Raw genomic sequence first — 22,997 nt, forward strand, 5'->3', positions numbered from 1 at the left:
TGACAGACAGGGAACAGATTTTTCCACCCCAAACTCGTGCTATTTGTTGAGCCAAACAACATCTGTGTCAAGCTGGTCGGGCCACTAAAAACAAATCTGCACAACAGAGCCATAGTGTTTATTTTCAGGAAAATAAACCTACTATGTCTTACTTATTTTCTGAAAATTTCCACACGAGCTTCCAAGTCCCCATGAGGGGACCCTCTCCATGTAGACTAAAACAGCTTTTATAAGGTTACTGATATGACTGGAGTCTTCATCTCATGTGAGTGCTCCTGATTTTATACATATATTTCAAAATTACAATTAATTTCATTAGAAGTAAAATATCTAAATGATGAAAAATGTCTGAGTGCACCTTTAAAGTTAAATTATATTACTAAGCTAGAATAGCATAAGTGCTTCGAGTAATTATAGCAAAACGTTGAATTTCTTGCCATATGGCAAATGGATATTGTAATACTGTATTTGCGTGATCAGCTACAACAGGAATTAGTAACCAACACTTCTGATCAGGCACTACAAACAATATGCAAGGGGGACTCAAAACACATTAAAAAAGCACATTAATACTTGAAATGGTGCACCATTTTTTATTTTCTTGACTTTTTTTTATGCTGTCAACACGCAGTAACATACTGACATAGTGAGTGACGTATGCAGTCATAAAATCAGAGTGCTTCAAAACCAGAACAGAAGTGGTCACAGGAGAATTACTCTTATTATTGGCAAAGCTGAATGTCAAAGACCATGAGTATTTTGTCAACCTGTGAAAGATGTGTTCAAATGCATTGCTTTGGGAAAAATTCAAGTGATAATTGTTTGCAAGGCATTTTGGGTCCCTTTTTCTTGATTTACAACATAACTTTTTCTTTTATCAAGCAGAAGACAGTGGCTCTGATGCTTCAAATCACTATATACCTTATTTAGAGTAGCACCATATTTGATGTGTGATGGAAATAAAAAACAAGTCTGTGAGGGATAGACTTTAATTTAAACTTGCCATTTCTCATTTAGCTGATGAATCATTGAAAATACTGTACATCTTTCCAAAAAAAAAAAAAAAAAAAAAAAAATTTTAGTATACAATAAACACAAGCTGTGAAAATTAGATGTGATCCAGGACCTTTACATATATTGTTTTATGCAGTGCGTGCCATTTAAGAAAGTGCAAGTGATCCCTCACAGCCTCGTCTTCATTCCCATCCAAACTCAAATATGGTGCTAGTTGGAATAAGGTCTATTGCTGTACTGTGCATAAACAATTCATAGTCCTACACAGCCAGAGCACACAAAATGAACTAATCATTATATTCCTGAACTCTCATTGGGAGGCTCTAAGGTAAACCTCTGACAACGGTAGGTCTTCTGTTTATCAAAAGACAGAGGAAGAATCCATATGCTTTGATTTTATTTGAGATTCACACCCCCGAGGCTATACTCTAATGGTGAGAATGGCAATACTGCTCTCCATCTGGTCAGGTAGCACCGCAAACGTAGGCTAAATTAGAATGAGGCACATGGCAGGCATATGTTACAGCGTTAAGCTACAATAGAGCATTGTGTGCCAGCTGTTGTGATGGCAAACAATGGCATGACAATTGTGCAGTTTGCATGCTGGAAGTGCACATGAAATGACAAGGCTAAGTAGCAGTGGTGTGTGTTTTGAGTTCTGAAGATGGAGTACACACATTTAACATTTTTATTTGTGAAAAACAAGAGATGTGGTCACATTTATAAAGACACATGAACTGATTTACTGTGGCTGATCAGGGATTTGGCCAATTTGGGAAAATGATATTGCTCACTGTTCTGGTAATACCAAACATGTTACGACTGTGACCATATGAAGTCATCAGTGTAGAGCCAGGGCGGAGACTTAAATGGTGTGTGTGCGTGTGTGTGTCTCCAACTGCTGAGACTTCACTATAGATCAGCCCCATCTGTCCAGTGTTGGTGTATTTGTGGCCATGACACCATGTTAATGAGATACACACAGGTGACAGGTGAAAGCAGCACTGCTGGCAGTAGACAAATCCCCACACAAACTCTCAGACTTATGACAACACTGAAAAGCAATGGACATCTAAATGAATAGACCTCCACCCATCTGCCTGTTGAAGGCTGTCTACAAACACTCTGACCCACACTCTCACACACTTGGAAGGTTAAAAAAACCAAAAAAAACACTGCTGGCATCAAAGATCAAAACATAGCACACATCTCTGTGACATGTGAAGACAGAGATTCTCACAGCTTGGTGGCACATCGTCAACATTTCAAGGTAAATATTCACTTCACACACACACACCCAGTCCTGCTCTCCTTCCTTCTGCTTGTCGTGAAACTTGCCTAATTCTTTGTCTTCACTGCTAAAAATGAAGGAAAAATATAAAATAAAAATCACACATTTAAACGCACATCATTTTAAACGAATTAAAAGCAATGCAGCCATCACAGCACGTTTTTAAAATGGCATTTTAATTTAGTTAACATTTAAGAGAACAGCACAGAGATGATAAAGTCCACCTGGCTTAATTTTATACAAGTACACCAGTCTTCATCTGTTCTCCCATTACAGCCTCTCACAGAGAATCTCTCCCACAGTGTACAGTTACATCAGCAGAGATTAAAAAACAATCCCAATATATGTGCCGAGTAATGAGTCACTTTCATTTTCTAATTCTGAGAGAATTCTTCAGTATAAACCAGGTCTGTGTAAACAATCCAGTAACCTTTAGCAAAAGTGTGCACTATACATTAAGCCAGTATCTCAATGGACAGTGTTACTGCGGATTAGCCAACGGCACAGCAGTATAGATTGAGACAGCTCTTGCCGAGTCAGCCTCTTAATTTAACACTCTGACCAGAGCACTTCATATACAAACAACACATTTAAAAGTAATATTATGGGTTTCAATTCAAGTTAAACTCAACCGACAGCATTTGTGGCATTATTACCACAAAAATATTTTTCAAATTGTCACTCAGTTATTTAAGTTCACTTACAATGGAAGTGAAGTAGGCCAGTCCGTAAACATTAAAATGCACATTGTTTTAAGTGTATAGAAACAATACATTAACATTATACGTGTCAATGAGATTTTAGAGTGATAAAATCACTTACCTTTTCTGTGTAAAATTATATCCTATATTAAAACTTTGTTGCTACAATGACTTACTGTAAATCCTTTCAGTGATTTAATCACACTAAAATCATGTTAATACATATAATGTTTACATCTTGTGACTATACTTTTGAAACTATGTGTACTTGAATGTTTATTTACTTCCATTGTAAGTGCCTTACTCGAACCAAGATTTTTAAATAAACAAGGGCTGAGTTAAAACTATTTTTTCGTAGTGATCAACATTATTGCACAAATGCTGTCAAATGAGTTTCACTTGTATTGAACCCAGAATATTTAATCATAGATCTTTTAACATGTTTTACATGTCACTGACTGGAAAATTGTAACTTATGGAATATCATAACACTTTATATTATTTTATCTTGCAAGTTTTGACCTGTATCTGTAATTCAGTAGATTTTTTTTTTTTTCTTTTTTTTGCACACCCTAGCTGTTGAAGACCTCAGAGAAGCATGGCCTGGGGAACTGTTATTATTTTTGCAATAATTTAAAATAACATATCAATATTTATATAAACCAAGTAATGGAAAAGCCAATACTTTAGATGTACTTCCTATTTCAACAAGACAAAGCTCAATCATATTCATAATTAAAAAAAAATAAATAAATACAAAATAAAACAAAACTATATTCCAAAAATATTTGTGTGCTTTTTCCAATCACCATCTCATTCTTCGGTCTTGATTTGTGACCAGTGCGTGGCAGTCAAGGGCTTTGCAGTATATGAAAACACCAGACAAAGACTTCACAGCAAACTATAGAGGCAAAAAACAGGGACTAGACACATAATGCATCTGCACGATAATTAATGCTGGATGCTGCAGTGCATTAGATGGGTTAAGGGATAAGAGTGGAAGTGTTCAGACAGAGGGGAAGAGGTTTTGGTCATTCTTCCGCAGCATAATTTACAGGGGATGAATGTGTTGTTGTTTAGAGGGGTCAGTTCTGGTGGTAGATGGAGAATATGAAGCCATCCAGTGAGTGAGTGTCTGCGATATGCCTGAGGGCTGGAAAGAGTGTGGATTCTCTCCATGCTCAAACAACATGACGGGAGTGAGACACACTCAAGTGTTTGAGCTCAGCCAAAGACAGCACAAATAAGAGAAAACAACACTTCAACAAACACACACAAACATATACGCTCTCACTCAGTGCAAAAAGGCTTTTTTCCTTTCGTTCTCTTGAACTCTCCCTCACTCTCATGCACGTATTTACTCTGCAGTACATACAGAGAGATGCAGAAAAGAGGATGAGGCGACTGGAAGGGCTGTACGTGGTTTGTTCGATCTCGAGGGTTCGTAGGTGTGCGTCTTACTGGGCACCATCACACTTTCCTGTACCACAGCCCCCTGCTTGTGTACTTTCCTCGGTTCCCTCTTTCTATCATCTCTCTCATTCTCTGCCATTCCCCCTTTTTGCTTTTCTGCCTTTCTGTCCTCCTTTCTCTATTTCCCCCTCTCTATTTATAGAGGCTCATAGTAGGACTCTGGTACATGCACATATAAGCATCACAGAGAAGTCTGCGGGCATAGCCCTGGATGTTCTTGGGGTCCAGCGCATGAAGCTCCTCAGGGGTCATCTTCAGGTAGGCCCCTACTTCTGGACATGGGGACACCTGTGGGATGTTAAACCCATTCTGGCCACCTAAAACCAAAAACAGAACAGAAAATTATTGAAATAAAATATTGTAAAGAACAATATGGTGTCAATTATAAAAGGGAGAGTTTGTTGTTGTTATTGTTGTTATTATTATTAATAATTTGCTATTATTAAGGAGTGAGAGATTTATATTTTTTTTTCTCTGTACCATCACGATCAGCCATACTGTCGAAGAAGAGCCAGGCAGAGTCTGCGGATCCGTATTTCACGAAGGCGACATAGTGGCTTGTCTCAATGCAGAGCACAGCAAACAGCTCCATCTGCTGTTGAGGGTAAGAACCTTGTCTCCATGCTGACTCCAGCAGCTCTTTAGGGACAGATAACTTAACATACCGATGAGCCTTACGCCGTGGGTGCAGATGTACCTGAAGGTCCAGGAAGTGAAACATATGCATGGTCTCACACAAGCATAAGAACATGCACATAGCCACAGAAGCATGTCAGTGTCAGATAAAGAAAATGCATGTACACACAGTTATGCACAAATCAAATATGCACATTAATGTATATTTAACCAGTGTAATGAAACGTTATAGTCTACTCTTATGTAAATGCGATTGAGCTGGCCTTTGATTCATATGGACAAGTCTCCATCTAGTGGATATGAGCGATATTGCAGACAAGTTTTTGAATTTTCATACAAATAAGCGAAGGGTATGTTTGTGTTTGCATATGTCTGTGTTTTACCTGTGTATTGCACTTTTCACAGAACTGCTTAATCTTTCCTGGTGTGATGCCACCATCTTCGTAGCACTCTCTGCACTCATAAAGAGCTAAACCACCACAAATTCGACATTCTCTTGGAGCTGACACACACACACACACACACACACATATTATACTATTTGTTTTCTCACACTGAAACAGAGCACAGCTATAAAAGAATGCTTCAAAGTTATAACCTCCATAAAATGAGCTCAATCACTCACACACATACAGTGTATTCAGAAAGTATTCAGACCCTTTCATTTTTTCACATTTTGTTACGTTGCAGCCTTGTGCTAAAATGCTTTAAATAATTTTTTTATTTTTTTCCACATCAATCTACACTACATACCTCACACAATGACAAAGCAAAAACCAGATTTTTGATAACTTTGCACATTTATTAAAAAGAAAAAACTGAAATATCACTTTGACATAACTTTTCAGACCCTTTACTATGACGCTTGAAATTTAGCTCAGGTGAATCCCATTTCTCTAGATCATCTTTGAGATGTTTCTGAACTTTGATTGGAGTCCACCTGTGGCAAATTCAATTGATTGGGCATGATTTGGAAAGGCACACACCTGTCTATATAAGGTCTCACTGCTGAAAATGCATATCAGAGCAAAAACCAAGCCATGAGGTCAAAGGAACTGCCTGCAGAGCTCAGAGACAGGATTGTGTCGAGGCACAGATCTGGGGAAGGCTACAAAAAGAATTGGCTGCATTGAAGGCTCCCAAGAGCACAGTGGCCTCCATAATTCTTAAATGGAAGAAGTTTGGAATAACCAGGACTCTTCCTAGAACCCGCCCAGCCAAACTGAGCAATCCGGGGAGAAGGGCCTTGGTAAGAGAGGTGACCAAGAATCTGATGGTCACTCCGGTTGAGCTCCAGAGATCATGTGTGGAGATGGGAGAAACTTGCAAAAGGACAACCATCACTGCAACACTCCACTGATCTGGGCTTTATGGCAGAGTGGCTAGACGGAAGCCTCTCCTCAGTGCAAGACACATAAAAAAAGCACCTAAAGCACTCTCAGACTGTGAGAAACAAGATTCTCTGGTCTGATGAAACGAAGATTAAACTATTTGGCCTCAATTCCAAGTCATGTCTGCAGGAAACCAGGCACCGCTCATCACATGTGCAATACCATCCCAACGGTGAAGCATGGTGGTGGTAGCATCATGCTGTGGGGGTGTTTTTCAAAGGCAGGGACTGGGGGACTGGTCAGGGTTGAAGGAAAGCTGAATGCAGCAAAATACAGAGATATACTTAATGAAAACCTGGTCTAGAGTGCTCAGGACCTCAGACTGGGCCAAAGGGTCACTGTCCTGTTGGAAGGTGAACCTAAGTGCACCGCAAAGACAATGCAAGAGTAGCTAAGGGACTACTCTGTGCATGTCCTTGAGTGTCCCAGCTAGTGCCCGGACTTGAACCCAATCGAACATCTCTGGAGAGACCTGAAAATGGCTGTCCACCGACAGTCCCCATCCAACCTAACAGAGCTTAAGAGGATCTGCAGAGAAGAATGGCAGAAAATCCCCAAATCCAGGTGTGCAAAGCTTGTCGCATCATACCCAAAAAGACTTGAGGCTGTAATCACTGCCAAAGGTGCTTCAAGTACTGGATTAAGGGTCTGAATAGTTATGTCAATGTGATATTTCAGTTTTTCTTTTTAATAAATTTGCAAAGTTATCAAATCTTTTGCTTTGTCGTTATGGGGTATGGAGTGTAGATTGATGTGAAATTTTTTTTATTTAAAGCACTTTAGCATAAGGCTGCAACATAACAAAATGTGAAAAAAATGAAGGGGTCTGAATACTTTCTGAATGCATTGTATTATACATTTTTATTTTGGTATCTGGTGAATGTTATTCTACTAACAATGCAACTCAACTGAGATGTTGAACTGACTCACTGTCATCTAATAGATCTGTGATGTCAAGCTCCAGGGAAGGAAAGATCTTATTAAACATCTTAAAGTCCTTTCCAAAGCGAGGCATCTGGATTATAAGGCAAGAGGGGGCCTGGAAACAAACAGAGAAGAGCATTATCATTCATTGGTCCTATTCACCACATTAACCAACAATATTTGGACAGGATCTCCTCTGAATGTGTCTTCTCTTTATTTCTGTATTTTGTCTATTTGCGTATTTGAGGAAAATTTAACACTGAAACTTATACTCCAATATAATAATAATAATACAAATTATTAAACATTTTCACACAACTAATACTTCAAAGTGCTTTACATACAAATGAAAACAAATTGATAAATGGAAAAAAAGAAAACGTGTTTCAATAAAAATTTTTACTGCAAGTGGCATCTTCACTATTTCTGTGCTTCAAAAAGATACAGTCAGTGCATGCCCTGGTTATGTATACCTCTGCAAATTTGAGGTCACTGTTGATGAAGGACCATTCTAGTAGTTGCTGGCTGGTTGGCACCAGCACTTTATCTTTCTTATCCATAAAGATTTGATAGAAGTAAGAGTCCTGCACCTTCTGCCCTGCAGACCTGCAGAAAAACACATTATACCACTTTGTCTTCAGCAGCAATGCACCAAAAGAGAGATTTTGGTCAACAGTGATGGCAGATTATTTTTGATTTTATAGCTGATAAGCTATATGGTTGCTGACAATATAATTAATACTGTTTTGCATATTTTTTTCACCAATATATTTATGTTAAAGAACTTTTAGATGCTTCAAGTAACATCAGGAATAAAAAAAAAAAACAATTACAAATGTACAGTTAAAGAGATACAGTATATAACTGTTTAGTACTTCTTAAGACCTGACAAAGAAAAAGTATTTTTAATTATAAAAAAAATAAACCCTGATATTATCTGCTTCCAATATTAGCCAAATAAGTGTGATACAATTTAAAAAGAAATACTAATATTGGCTGATACTGATGATTTGGTCATCGAAAAAACATTTAATGTTCATCTTTACCAATATAAGTCTTTCAAATTGTCCTGCACAAAGAGAGGGGAAATATTTCATGGTTCTTTAATACATTAAAATTAAAGTTCTTGTATATTCTGATTCTAGCATGTATTTGAAAATTGTGAGTGAGGCACACCGTAGTTTGAGAAGTGGGTCAACTCTCAGGATGTGATGAAACAGTATGTTGAGGAATTCCTCTGGATCTACATGGGGAAGGAACAGATGCCTCAGCTAAATTATGTCACTGAACACAGATGCTTTTACTTTTGCATGTAGTACATTATTGGTGCGCTGTATATTAATATATAGAATGCGTGTTTTAGTGAATTATTTGGCTTTTAGTGCACTGAATTATCATCCTTATAAAATAAATGTTTAGAAATCTTTCGTTTATCTCTTTTCACTCTGCTTGTCATGCTCCTCTCTGCAAACAGAATGGAATGCACCGTGTGTGATAACTTTGTGAAATCAGGGTGGAATTGTGGACATAACAGGTGCCACCTGGGTTTAGTATGTTCCCTACAACAGCAGGATGTACTGTAGATAAAAGAAATGAACATTATAAACTTCCACCAAGGGTAAATTAAAAAACATAAATAAAAAAAAAATAAAAGTATGAATGCTTTTTTTTTTTTTTCTTATGAATACAGTTGAGCCCCTTAGAGGACATGGTGGGAATTTTTTGCTGAAATAGTTTAGTTCCCTTGCAATAAGTTTTGCGTGGCCTTGCAAGAGTTTTGCTTTCCTTCCCAATAAATTTACCATGGTTTTGCTTCAATACCATATTTTAACCATGATATTCATAGTCAACCCATAGTAATAATGGAGGAAAATGAAAACTGGTAATACAAATCATAATTTTGTCATTATTATGGTTTTACTATACAAATACCATAGTTTAACTATGGCTTTATAATAGTAATATTGTAGACTGTAGTAACCATAGTTTTTGCCGGAAATAATTTTTCTATAATAATGTTGTAGTAACCATGACTGTTGTAGGCTAACCATGTTTTGTTTTTGGCAGAATCCATGGTTTTACTATTGTATATAGTAACCATGGTTTTACTATAGATTAACCATGGTAATTCTTGTGGTTACAATGGTTTTACCTCAAATACCATGGTGTTACCATAGTTTTCATTTTCCTGAATTATTACTATGATTTCACTATGAATATCAAAGCTAAAATATGGTAACTATAGTAAAACCATGGTAAATTTATTGCGAGGGCACACAGAAAACGTATTGCAAGGGAACGCAAACTATTGCGAGGGAATGCAAAACTTATTGTGAGGGCACGCAAAACAATTTCAGAAAAAAAAAAAAAATCCGCCCTATCCTCTAAAGGGCTCCGTAGTTTTGCCCATTAAAAAATTATCAAAATTGCCTGTAAAATATGGTGTTGGTGCCCCTCTAATAATAAATGCAATAACTAGTTGTCGACCAATATGGATTTTTTTTTAATGGCAAATGCCGATATCCAGAGAGCAGGGTGGCTGATAGGCTGACACAATGCCGATATATCACACAATTTAATATAGTAAACAAAAAACATAAAATTGCTAAAAAAAAAAAAAATGTATCACTATATTTACTCAATTTCACACAAAACTAAAAAAAAAAATTTTGTATTTTAAATGGTAGATAGCAGTTTCTTCAGATTTCTGTTTAGTCATCAAATTTTAGCTATTTATTTGCACATGAAGAAATTGTTAATATATGAAAGGAGGAAATAACAGTACACACAGTAGTCCAGCAACCATGGATGGCATGTCCACATTAGCAATAGCATTTTCTCAAAAAATACAGAATCAAATCAATTGTACATACAGTGCATAGTGAATAAGACATTTACTTGTTCATAGTGAATTAGATATTTAAGCACACATGAAGTGCTTTTACCTTGGGCTGCATCCGAAAACGTAGGCAGCTGACTTGCTACCTAGCTGCCTAATCAGTTAATGGCTTAACTGACAGCTGTTTTGAATGAATGGAACTCTTAAGGAAACTGGTCTCTGAACAGTTTTAAAAGCATCCTTATACAGCCTCCGGAGGCAGCATTTTCCTGGTTTTGGACGCAGCTTTGAAGTTGCTCTCACGCGCTTGTGCGGATCCACCGCGAGCAGCAACAAATCTCCTGACAGTTTAAACAGCTTGGATCGCCTGCTTGGATTGTCACAGGTCAGACCGTCATGATTTGTAAATGAAAGGAACTTTTGATCCTGAAGTTTTTGATTCTGGCTGATAGAACACGTGCTTCAGATGAAGATATTAGATGAGCGCTCGACGGGAAGAAAACGCTGGATTTTCATGAGGGTTGTGAATTACATCTGTTTAAACAAGGTATCTGCATATTTGCAAATGGTATATAATAGAAGTTTTATTGATATTTGCCTTTTTTCATTAGAAAATAAAGTTAAAAGTGACAGGGAACTGCTGAGGAGAGACCGTTAGAATACATGCATCAGGGGAAGATTTATGAGCGCTCCACAGGATGCTGGATCTGCTGAAGTTGTGTGAGGTTTATTACACCTGTTTTAACTAGATATGTGCATATTTGCATATGGTATATGATACTAGTTTTAAAAATATTTGCCTTTTTACTTTAGATGAGATGGTTAAAAATTACAGAGAACTGTTGAGGAGAGAGAGGGAGAGTGAAACAGGTGAGCACTTTAACATTACAAGCTCAAACGCGTCTGCCGCGGCTCTGATATGCGGACCGTTTAAGTGACACTGCGTTGCACATTGGTCTATTATTGTAGTAACATGATGGCACGTAACAACAAAACGAACCGTGACTGGTTGTTTACATCTCTCAGTCGTTTCACATGCAAGCAGGTGATTTTCGGCGCCCTCAAGAAAAAAATCGTCCAAACGGGAAAATTTATCGGGCGATGCCGATAATGAAAAAAGTCAGAATATTGGCTGATTTATCGGCCTCAGCGATATATCAGTCGACCACTAGCAATAACCATATGTGCTGTTCCCCAATATTAAAGACACATATTCATATATTCAATATGAATATAGCCAACACCTACAGTGCTTTCAGAAAGTATTCAGACACCTCAATTTTTTTCACATTTTGTTATGTTGCAGCATTATGCTAAAATGCTTTAAATTATTTTTTCACATCAATCTGCACTCCATACCCCATAATGACAAAGCAAAAACCAGATTTTTGATAACTTTGCAAATTTATTAAAAAGAAAAAAACGTAAATATCACATTGACATAACTATTCAGACCCTTAACTGAGTACTTAGTTGAAGCACCTTTGGCAGTGATTACAGCCTCAAGTCTTTTTTGGGTATGATGCGACAAGCTTTGCACACTCTTTGGGGATTTGGGGATTTCCTGCCATTCTTCTCTGCAGATTCTCTTAAGCTCTGTCAGGTTGGATGGGGACAATCGGTGGACAGCCATTTTTAGGTCTCTCCAGAGATGTTCGATTGGGTTGAAGTCCGGGCTCTGGCTGGGCCACTCAAGGACATTCACAGAGTTGTCCACTCTCGCATTGTCTTGGCTGTGTGCTTAGGGCCATTGTTCTGTTGGAAGGTGAACCTTTGACCCAGTCTGAGGTCCTGAGAGCTCTGGACCAAGTTTTCATTAAGTTTATCTCTGTATTTTGCTGCGTTCAGCTTTCCTTCAACCCTGACCAGTCCCCCAGTCCCTGCCGCTGAAAAACATCCCAGCAGCATGATGCTACCACCACCATGCTTCACCGTTGGGATGGTATTGCGCAGCTGATGAGCGGTGCCTGGTTTCCTCCAGACATGACGCTTGGAACTGAGGCCAAACAGTTCAATCTTTGTTTCATCAGACCAGAGAATCTTGTTTCTCACTGTCTGAGAGTCCTTTAGGTGCTATTTTAGTGTTTCAGTGATGGTTGTCCTTCTGCAAGTTTCTCCCATCTCTGGAGCTCAACCAGAGTGACCATCTTGGTCACCTCTCTTACCAAGGCCCTTCTCACCCAATTGCTCAGTTTGGCTCGGCAGCCAGCTCTAGGAAGAGTCCTAGTTGTTCTTTCATTTAAGAATTATGTAGGCCACGGTGCTCTTGGGAGCCTTCAATGCAGCCAATTTTTTTTGTAGCCTTCCCCAGATCTGTGCCTCGACACAATCCTGTCTCTGAGCTCTGCAGGCAGTTCCTTTGACCTCATGGCTTTGTTTTTGCTCTGATATGCATTTTCAACTGTGAGACCTTATATCATGTCCAATCAATTTAATTTGCCACAGGTGGACTCCAATCAATGTGTAGAAACATCTCAAAGATGATCCAGAGATATGGGATGCACCTGAGCTAAATTTCAAGTGTCATAGCAAAGGGTCTGAATACCTATGTCAAAGTGATATTTCAGTTTTAATCTTATTAATAAATTTGCAAAGTTATCAAAAATCTGGTTTTTGCTTTGTCATTATGCAGTATGGAGTGTAGATTGATGTGAAAAAATAAGGCTGCAACATAAAATGTGAAAAAAAATTAAGGGGTCTGAATACTTTCTGAATGCACTGTATATAGCTTTTCTGGAAATAATATTTACACACTGTTATATACACGGCTTCTCAGCTTACATTTGTGCCTACAGAGGGCAGTATTTCCTCATCAATACATTTCTTCTACAGTGACATCTTAATGAAACACAATAAAAACCATCTCACCCTTCTCTTCTGAAGTGAATCCTGACGCTGCCTCCACTTTCTCCAATATCCTCCTAAGTTTCATGATTTTAGTGGCACACACATACCCATGTCTAACACCCAAAACACACAAACACAGAGAGAGTGTAATAAAAGACTACAACCAATTCTGTCAGAGAATCAGTAAAATAAATTATTCAGATAGTTCAATGTTTAAAAGTCATACAAGTTGACTAATAGAGACAAAGCAGTCAAATAATGTGCAGTAATAAACTGCAATAAAAGTGCATGTCACTCACATCCGCAGTGGGTTGACTATTTCTGTGCGTAGTAACTCTTGTGTCTCTTTGTAGTATTCCACATCAGTCTTAGATCTGGGCCTCAGAAGCACCGTATCCAACACAGAACTAAAAGAAAAAAGACTGACATACAGAAAGAGATATAACAGTAAATGTATCAAATGTGACTTTAATAAAAGACTTAGGTTGTAATCTCAAACTAATCTCTATGCATCACAATAATGTCAAACAAATGTAATGCTCCAACCCTTATCTGCTCTAAACTACAAACTTGACAACAGCTTACCCAGCTAGCACACGAACATTACCCAGACACCTATTTGATGTGCGTGTTTACATCTGGAAGACATATATTTTTGGTTGTTTGCTCATCTGCAATACATCTATAAGATGTTTCCACTCGAATGTCAATAAGACATTCAGCAGATGTCTTTGAGACTTTTATGATTTAGAATATTGGTAAATCTGATCTTTTAAGATATTGAGCAGATGTTAATTACAATGTGATGCTTTGGGTAACAGTTCCATGACAACAATATTCATAATCCTGCTTCAAAAGTTAATTTCAAATCCACTTTGAACTCTGTGTAGATATCATGGAGATTCAAAGAGTCAATGTATGCTCCTGTCAGAATGTGCAAGTATGTGAGTGTCTATGATGAAGTGAGGCCTTTTCAGTGTATGTCTGAGTAAGAATCAATGTGTGTGTTCTCACCAAAATAGAGTGGAGTCTAGATAGCAGGAGTTATAATGTCCTTGAATTCCTTTCTTCTTTCCCACCATCACCTCTAAGCTGTCATTCTCCGTCCGAGGAGGAGTGTTCTCGTTAACTACTTCACTCAGGTAACCCCCAAATGCTACAGCAAACACACACATACAGATTGACATGTTGACGAGACATATCAATAAAAATGTTATTGTGCCTCCCTGAATACTCTCTGGCCCTGTTTAAATCTGGTACTTAGATGCATTTAGGGTGATGCGATGACAAGAGGTCAGGCGAGACATCACCATTTACATCTGGTATTAGCATGTGTCTCAAATGCGACTCCTGTGAACACGAGTTCAACTTTTGAGGGGAGGGTCTCTGATTTCATGACTTCATATGAGTCTCTACATCAGTGTATTACTGCATGATGATGATAAACTACAAAAAAGTCAAAGACAAGAAAATTGTGATAAAAATCCGTGCACCGATTTTCTGTTATATTTGAATATAAGTGCAAACTAGTAATTTTTAGCAGAATTCTCCATTATTTTAGTAGAGTACCTGTATTATCTAAGATTCAGATGTGCTTATTCTCATCTGTGTTACTGCATATTGATATTAGACACACTAAAGAAGTTCTGTGAGGTTCAAATTTTCTGACCAAAATTTCCATTTTAAAACCGCACATAACCAGCAGAGTTTAAAACTCGCTGCCGTCTGGGATGCCTTACACCTCAAATGCAATGTAGTCTAGTCACATGCGTTTTTGATTACCTTCATAGTCAACGAAGGTACACCTGTATATAGCGCTGTCCGCTTGTGATCGGATCACATGAAATGCATCTGTTTTCACACTTGGTTTGTTTCTGGAGTCTGAGCATGGTTCGTGGGATTTGTGACCCATATGAGAACACTCCAAACTATCTCAGACTCCTTTAAAACTAACAGAACCGAGACCATCTCGGGAGTTGGTCTGAGTATGGTTTGCTAAAAAAGTGCATTGTGACGAAGCGCTGCAGGGACACTTGATTTTCTCCATTTGCATAATGCCAAACATGTTTGGCCCTGATAGGTTACTGTACACCGGTAATGACAACACGCAGAGGTAAGACAAAGTTGATGACAGAGTGAGAAGCATATTAAAGCTATTGTAAACTACACACAAACCAAATTCAACCATGTATCTTCAGTGTTCTGTGCAAATGAAGATTTGAGGGTTTAACCGAACCGCACTGGAAAGCCGCGTAAACCTTACAAATTACTACAGACTATTGTACAGTATACTGTATATACAATATATTACTATAGTATTCTATTAATGGATGTAGTGCGAGGCTGTCAGTGGAATAAACATTAATTGTGATCAATCTTATTTTTAATTTACCATGATTGAATGTTGAATTTTGCCTCTAAATACTGTATTTTTATATAAAAATACAATTGATTCAGAACAAAGACACCTGTACTTATGCTGCTTATTCTTTTTAAGACCATTAAACATGATTATTTTATCTTATAACAGCTAACAGGTAAAGCGGACCAAAAATAGACCATTCAAAGGTCACAGACAATGTGAATGCAAAGAGAAGTGGGTCCCCATTCATTCGGTTTACTTTTTGGTCCACTTAAAGGGGTCTAAGTTTGGTTCTTTTAAAGAGGAATCAAGTGTGAAAACACCCATAATACCAGGTGTAAATGAGGTCTCTGGTTCACAGTGGGTACTCTCTGATAGTTACTAAGCGCAAATTTAACACTGAAACTCACACTGCATAATAATGATAATAATAAAACTTTCATACAAGTAGTATTTCAAAGTAATACTTAAAATGAATTTACAGTGGCCTTCTAAAGTAATTGGACACTTTTGGGCACTGAAGTCATTCTTAAAAATTAATCTGCATTTCATTGCATTTCATTGCATAAATGACATCATACCAAAGTGGCCTCGACAGACAAATGATGCTAAACCTTACCTATGGAGTTGCATCGTTCGATGGGGTTGGGTGAATGATGTAAGGATGGAAATCGTGAGTCAGGCCTGCAGCATTTAAGTTTGACAAACAGAGCTTTCTTGGGTGGACATGTGAAATAACGTATCCCTTTAAATGTGCCATCAGTGCAGCCCACACACTCCTCCTCCTAAACAAATACAGAAATAAACATACACAGAATATTTTTTTATAATATTTATTGCTATATTTTCAAGTTATATTATAAGTGTGTAACTTGAAGTGTGTTAACTTGATGTTAAAATACTTTCTCTTATCCCAGCTTAAAATGCAGAGAACTACAAGTAAGCCATTGGAAGGTTGATTTCCTCGAAAACAGTAAACACTGTGTATTTGTGGTGCTATAAAATATTACTCTGTTTGCTGAGCGTCCTAACCAGCCCAATACAGTCACATATTCAACCAGTGCCATAAATTTTGGGATGTGACTATCTGTTTGTTCGATCAATGACAGTCGGTAGATTATTTGGGAAAACTGTTTGAAAACGATGTTTAATTTGTGCATTTCCATTTGGTTGCACTAGTGCCACAGAAATTTCACACTTCAGCATTAAAATTGTAAGATATATTTTTACACACTCCTCACACATGAACATACTGACCAGCTCTAGCCCAGCAAGTGGCTCCTGTAGTCCTGGAGGTAGACCAACCCAGCGAATGACCCCACACAATGGTGGGTTCTCTTTAACCTCCACCATTGACCCGACCTCTAACCCTGGCTGACCTTGTGGGGGCGACGGTGGCCTCTGGGCAGGCGTGACTGCAGGTGGCGAGACCTCCTGCTGCTCCCCCATCACTGAGCCTGCAGACAGTGACAGGGGGCCGTGGCTCATGCTCCCATTGGGGCCAACTTTGCGGCTCAAACTGAAGGGCAAAGAGTGGAACTTGTTATCATTGGACAGTGAGGTGGTTGCAGGAGGAGCTCGAGAGGGGGATGAGGCCAGGTTGAAGTCTGGGGGCATGTCTGTCAATGACTTGGCCGGGTCCTCACCAACTACCAGGAAACAAAGCCAAAGAAATTAGAGGCTGTGATGCAATACCTAGAGGTCATGATTACCAGATGATGCATCAGTGTGGAGCATCAAGCAATGATCAATCAATAAAAACCATGTTCAAATGATACGGTGATTTTCCGTAAGGACAGATGGTTCTGAGCGTGGTGAGTAACGGTTCCAGTAGCATTTCCACGCTTCGGTAAGTTATGATTACAAACAGTTTCCCATGTGGAATTGTCAGCATGGTGATCCAACTGTACTCAGGACAGAGAACCATGCCGGTGGAGCGGCTTTTAATGACATGGCGACTCATGACAGGTTAATTGTCTGTTATTTTCATTCTAATCCTAAATTTGCAGCACGACAATTGTAAAAAAAAATAAAAAATTAAAAAAAAATCACGTTAACATGTGAACGAGCCTGGATCGGTACAGAACGGCACAGTTCGGCAATGGCAAACATTCAGCCAGATGGTGAAACGCAAATGTCGTGAACTTATAATGAATGGTTCAAATGTCATAAAGTTAAACAGCAGTATATATTAAGATAATTAAATATATTACTATACATATTTTATAAACAACAGTTTAGCCAAAATACGAGGCATTTTCAGAGCTGATCAATGCTGGCCATTTTTCCACACTGATGCACACACCATCTAATTCAAAATGTCCAAAACATAAAATGAATATGAGTATTGGGGGAAACATTGTGATGGGCTAAAGGAAAAAGCCACCACATGAATCGAGCCCAGAAAGTGTGACTAACAGACAGTCGGGTGAATAAAAATGAAAGCAGCCCAGGACCCTTAATCAATTACAGACTGTCCCTACAACCACCTCTATTAGTGCATGTTAGTAAAGAGTGAAATGAAATATGTAATATTATACAGATGAAAGGGATGTTCCTAGGAACACAGTCTCCCAATGTGTTCAGACAATTGTAACAGACAAAAACACACAATGAATGAGTGGAGTAATCACTTGAGTGCCCCCCCCCCAATTTAAAGTGTTCTGCAATTAACAGACTAATGTTTTCAATTTCTTTGAAAAAATAACTAAAATACCTAGTTAAATTCAATTACTGAATTAATTAAGAATTATTAAATGACTTACAATAACATTTTATATTGAAAACTGAATTTGAAATACAAACACAAATTTCAACTCTGTAATACAGAGCATACAGATGCATAAAATTAGACCTGAGCTGATCAATGATGTCATGCTACTGTATGAAATCATGCGTCACTCACATCACAGTGAATCAGACTCTCAATAAAAGACCTCAGCAGCAAGTTGCCTCTTCAAATCACAGTGGATGTATTCAAAAGTAAAAAACATTGATTACCATGTGATTACTTATTCATGCCAAGACTATTAAAAGGAACCTAAAGTTTTTTTTATTTTTTTTATAGACTAGATATTTGGAGAGGTGGCACCTTGCTGTTAAGATGTTTATAATTAGTTTTCCAGACTTCCATCTGTATTGATTACCTTCATCTATGTACCATGAGCTTTTGGCTTTGGACTGAGCGGGGTGATCGACCGAGCTGCCATTTAACGTATAATAAAACTCAGACTTGCTCCTGCTGCCAGTCTGCAGGCCTAATCCTGAATAAGAGTTACGATAGGAAAATACAGAGTAAACAGTGCTTGTGGGTGTGTGTGGATTTGGGGTGAATTAAACCTCAGATTTCCTCAGATATCACATCTTCAGGACAGAATTTAGGTCAAACTCGAAAGTGCAGACAGAACAGCAGTATATGACAGCTAATATACATCAGAGCTACTGAGAGTGACACACAGACAAAGAGAGAGAGAGAGAGAGAGAGAGAGAGAGAGAGAGAGAGAAAGACCTCAAATCTCACAGCTTTGACTCCTGCAGTGCTCAGCAATGCTTACTACATCCTTAACAGTTAATGTTAAGATTAAGAAAGAGCTTCTGGAAGAATCACTTTAAAAAAAAAAAAAGTCTGAAACATCACTTTGTTACAGGATGTACATCAGTACACTACCTAAGAATTACTTTGATGCATGTGACATTTCTTAAAAATTATATGCATATGATCTCCCCTCCATTCTTTCTCAGACAACAGTTCTTTGTCATGGGAGCAGAAGGAAAACAGACCGTTCTTTATGTCAGATGTCCTTAATAAAGGGTGTCACTGAGTAATTCCCACAAAGAAGAGTCTAACACAAACATTTTGGTGGAATATCCTATAGCACTTCATGTACAGTATATACAGTATACAACTGGACATATATGATCAGTAACAAGTAATCTCAAGCAGACTCTAACTAAATGAATTCACAAGGAATATCAGCACTGTAATGTGTCTAACTTGTGTTTGTGTGTTGAAGGCATGTCAAATAAATCTAGGTTAGAATATATTACACCTGTAATTTAAGTGCTTCAATTAAGTGCTTCAATTTATAAATCTCATAAATGTTATTAATTTTGATCTATATAAGGAGTGTTTACGTATGTAGAATGAATACCTTTGCTCTTTGGTTTGCTCTGGCTGCCAGGCTTGTCACTGCTGGCAAAGACTTTGGGCAGCCTCGGATCCTGCATGGAGTATTCTGCAAGCACATACAGACTTACAAATTTCGATTAAAGCTGAATTGCCATTTTATTCAATGTTAATATGCTTTTTACTATCCTAGCTTAATATGCAGAGACAACTATAAGTAAGCCATTCATACAGTAAGTAGATAGAAATGAGGAATATAAGAATTTTTGTGAAGTAGAGAGTATTGTTGTTCTCAAACTTATATTGTCCCAGTAGTATTACTTCAGGTGCGTGAAGCCAAAAAACATGTAAAAAATGAGGAGTATTAAAGATAGTGATTTTTACTCACTCACTTACACTCTGCACTTTTTTTACCACGCAATTTAAAAAATAATAATGTATTTTTGCAAGAGTTTTTGTAGTCTGTTTTCCAATTTAGTGTGAGGACAGCAATTTTGTATTTTTGAATATAAGAATTTTGACAGTGAGCGTTTAATGCCTTTTACAGATACTTTAGTTTGACAGATTGAATAAGTTTTCAAAGGAAGAGCGATGCCTTTCAGAAATTAATAGTCAAGACATGTAGCCCACACACATACACATGCACACAAACAAACAAATCAATAAATAGAGGGAACAAAGAGAGCTCAACACTGCACTCTCAAAAACAAGGCCTTCAGACAAAAGAGCTTCTGTGTACTGCGTGTTAACATTACTCACTCACACACACACACACACACACACACACACAGACACAGTGCCCTTTGCTTTCTGACAGCAACAATTTTGCCTACACCCTGACTTGAAGATGAAAAAACACTTTAAAACATCTAAAACAATTATTATTACCAGAAGAAACTCAATTTAAAAAATGTTAAAATCTCATATGTCCTATTGTTATTAAAAAAAAAAAAAAAAAAAAAAACTTTAATAAAGTAAATCCAAAAGGAACAACAAATAAAGTTCTCTTTGAAACAGTTACTTTTTTGAATACAAACTCAATTTAGAAACCAAGAATGTTTTTTTTTTACATTTAACATCCTGTTTCTAGTCTTAATTGAAACCAGAGTAACATCAAATATCAACATCTGACAAATACAGAAGTATGTACTGAGAGCCCTTACCTGGCATCACATCACAGATGGGGACGAGACGGGTGTGTTCAAGACTGGCAAAATCACACAGCAGTTTGCCGTTGATGATCCCGTCCCAGTCTCCAATGGGATTGTCCTGAGGGTGAGAAGTACAGCACCCTATTACTGCACCTGACCTAAATCATCTGAGAAAAGTTCACATCTACAGCACTGTCATTTATGCGTCACAACAAACACATTCCAAACTAAGTTTGGCCTGTCTGTCTCTATCTCCTGATGGAAATATTTCTCTGCTTTCCTATTCTGACCCAGACAAGACTCATCTCACTAACTGAGAATTATCTAATAGCTAGATCAACACTATAATCAAAACTACTGATGTCTCTGAATTCTAAACCACACCCTTTTACCAGTCTGTTCTCATCTCCACTGTTATAATCTATATCTCCCAATTCTGATCAAATTTGTTTCATAAACTAATTTCACAACTTTTCATAAAGTTTCCTTAACCTTTCCTTTTTGTTTAACCAAACAAAACCTAACACATTTTACCGATAGCTACATTCAAATACAGCTCTAAAATGAATACCTGCATTAAACCACAAAATAGACCCAAACATACAACATCTACTCTATGAAATCTATTAACAAGACATCAAAATAACGACTAATAGGAATGTAACCACAGAAATGTAATGCTATTTCAAACTAACTAATAGTAACATACTGTCCTGAGAACCATCTAAAACTCTTCAAACTCCAAGAACCTAAATCCTAATCACATCTACACAGTTTAGATAGATCTCAAGTCCAGCTGAGCGCTGCTGAGAGAGCAGAGAACAGTGAGCGGCCCGGCTACCAGAACACACACAGAGAGAGAGAGAGAGAGAGAGAGAGAGAGAGAGAGAGAGAGAGAGAGAGAGAGAGAGAGAGGGCATAAAAAAAAGTGGAACAGTGGAACGGCGTGTTATGGTTGTGTCTCTGTGAGCATTTGGCAGCACGCCATTGTGGTGGTCACACAGAACAAACCAATCTGTTTCTACATTTCTCATGTCCAGCCCTCATCTCTCTCTTCTATCCTTCCCTCCACTTCTTCAGTGACTGATGTCTGTCTGACAGCTTGTTCAGTTGGTCACAATCCTGGGTGTGAGAGTTGAAGATCCAAACTATTTTGACATATTTGAATAGCCTAAAATGGGTTCAGTGTGAACGGCCTGTTCACACTGAACCCATTTTTTCATCCATTGGCTGTGTTTTTGACCGTTGCATTAAGTCTTGCTGCGTTTTTCAGTTTCTTGCACAGTAACGCCTGTTAAACACATATCTTGAGACACCTGCGTTCATGGCATGCAAGGGCTGTTCAGGGTAAACGGCTCCTAATAATAATACAAATCTTTGTTTTTATGACACCATTCCAGACATCTAATCTGGCTGAACAAATATACTGCAAGTTAGTATTATTTAGTTTCAATTTACTAACTGCAAGGATAGTGCCTTGTTCCAAGGGTACAATGATGATGATGCAGGATCTCAGTAACTATTGTTATGCTGAAGTCACCTCAGCTTGTGACAGAAACCGAAGTAGCAGCTCGGATCCTAAACCATTAGGATTCTACCACATTGTAATTGTGGGTACTCCAAAATGTTTCAATGAGCTGTAACTGGGTGAATGGCCATTTGAATATTTTTATTAACTTACCATATCAACACCAACGTAATATCCGAGACTCTCGTTGCCAGGCAGTAAATCACAGAAGATAACAGTTCCCCTTTCTGGGCCATCCCGTGTCTGCACTAATACTCTAGAGCTGATCTCCAGTGGCGGGACATCGCCTTCCACTTCCGGGTCATTATCTACCAGTGTCACACGATCCACCTCAAGCTCTTCATCTTCCCAGAGCTCAAGTTTATCCAATGCAACAAAAACACCGCATTCATCTTCACATCGAAACAGCTGCTGACCCTGATAAGAGCCCTCAGTGAAACCCTGACCCCGGCCCTCCTCCTAAAAAAAAAAAAGAAAAGAAAAGAAAAGAAAAGAAAAAGAGACATTTTCAGCAGCTTGCAGTAAGGCTGCACAATTATGAAGAAAATCACAATTGATGATATTGTAATAGTGATTATTCACTTCAATTAAAATACTTTTTGTGGGGCAACTGTATGCCATATTCTTTATGTAGGCTACACATGCAAAACAAGCTGAGAATTGTTCCTGAATTGCTTTATTGCATAAAAACAAGTGTTTTCAAATTGTGTTTGC

The 22,997-nt window shown here is 38.0% G+C and overlaps 1 protein-coding gene across 4 annotated transcripts in view; it reads right to left on the bottom strand.

The window, feature by feature from the left end:
• Positions 1 to 567: 567 nt before the first annotated feature.
• The window catches only part of LOC127450064 (ubiquitin carboxyl-terminal hydrolase CYLD-like), a 37,572-nt gene continuing 15,142 nt past the window's right edge, over positions 568 to 22,997 (bottom strand). The window contains exons 3-17 of one of the 4 annotated variants that reach the window (XM_051713801.1): positions 22,437 to 22,742; positions 20,768 to 20,873; positions 19,630 to 19,713; positions 18,625 to 18,741; positions 16,736 to 17,127; positions 16,098 to 16,263; positions 14,131 to 14,272; positions 13,416 to 13,538; positions 13,138 to 13,229; positions 8,607 to 8,673; positions 7,904 to 8,036; positions 7,437 to 7,545; positions 5,499 to 5,617; positions 4,960 to 5,176; positions 568 to 4,796 (exon numbers count right to left, since the gene is read on the bottom strand). In XM_051713801.1, coding sequence (XP_051569761.1) covers positions 4,612 to 4,796; positions 4,960 to 5,176; positions 5,499 to 5,617; positions 7,437 to 7,545; positions 7,904 to 8,036; positions 8,607 to 8,673; positions 13,138 to 13,229; positions 13,416 to 13,538; positions 14,131 to 14,272; positions 16,098 to 16,263; positions 16,736 to 17,127; positions 18,625 to 18,741; positions 19,630 to 19,713; positions 20,768 to 20,873; positions 22,437 to 22,742 — 2,358 coding nt within the window. In that variant the 3' untranslated portion in view covers positions 568 to 4,611. Of the gene's footprint in view, positions 4,797 to 4,959; positions 5,177 to 5,498; positions 5,618 to 7,415; positions 7,546 to 7,903; positions 8,037 to 8,606; positions 8,674 to 13,137; positions 13,230 to 13,415; positions 13,539 to 14,130; positions 14,273 to 16,097; positions 16,264 to 16,735; positions 17,128 to 18,624; positions 18,742 to 19,629; positions 19,714 to 20,767; positions 20,874 to 22,436; positions 22,743 to 22,997 lie in introns of all 4 variants that reach the window. The other 3 variants (XM_051713793.1, XM_051713809.1, XM_051713818.1) reach the window with 3 other exon arrangements.

This window comes from Myxocyprinus asiaticus, chromosome 2 (assembly GCF_019703515.2).
Source record: "Myxocyprinus asiaticus isolate MX2 ecotype Aquarium Trade chromosome 2, UBuf_Myxa_2, whole genome shotgun sequence".
NCBI classification, from domain to species: domain Eukaryota; kingdom Metazoa; phylum Chordata; class Actinopteri; order Cypriniformes; family Catostomidae; genus Myxocyprinus; species Myxocyprinus asiaticus.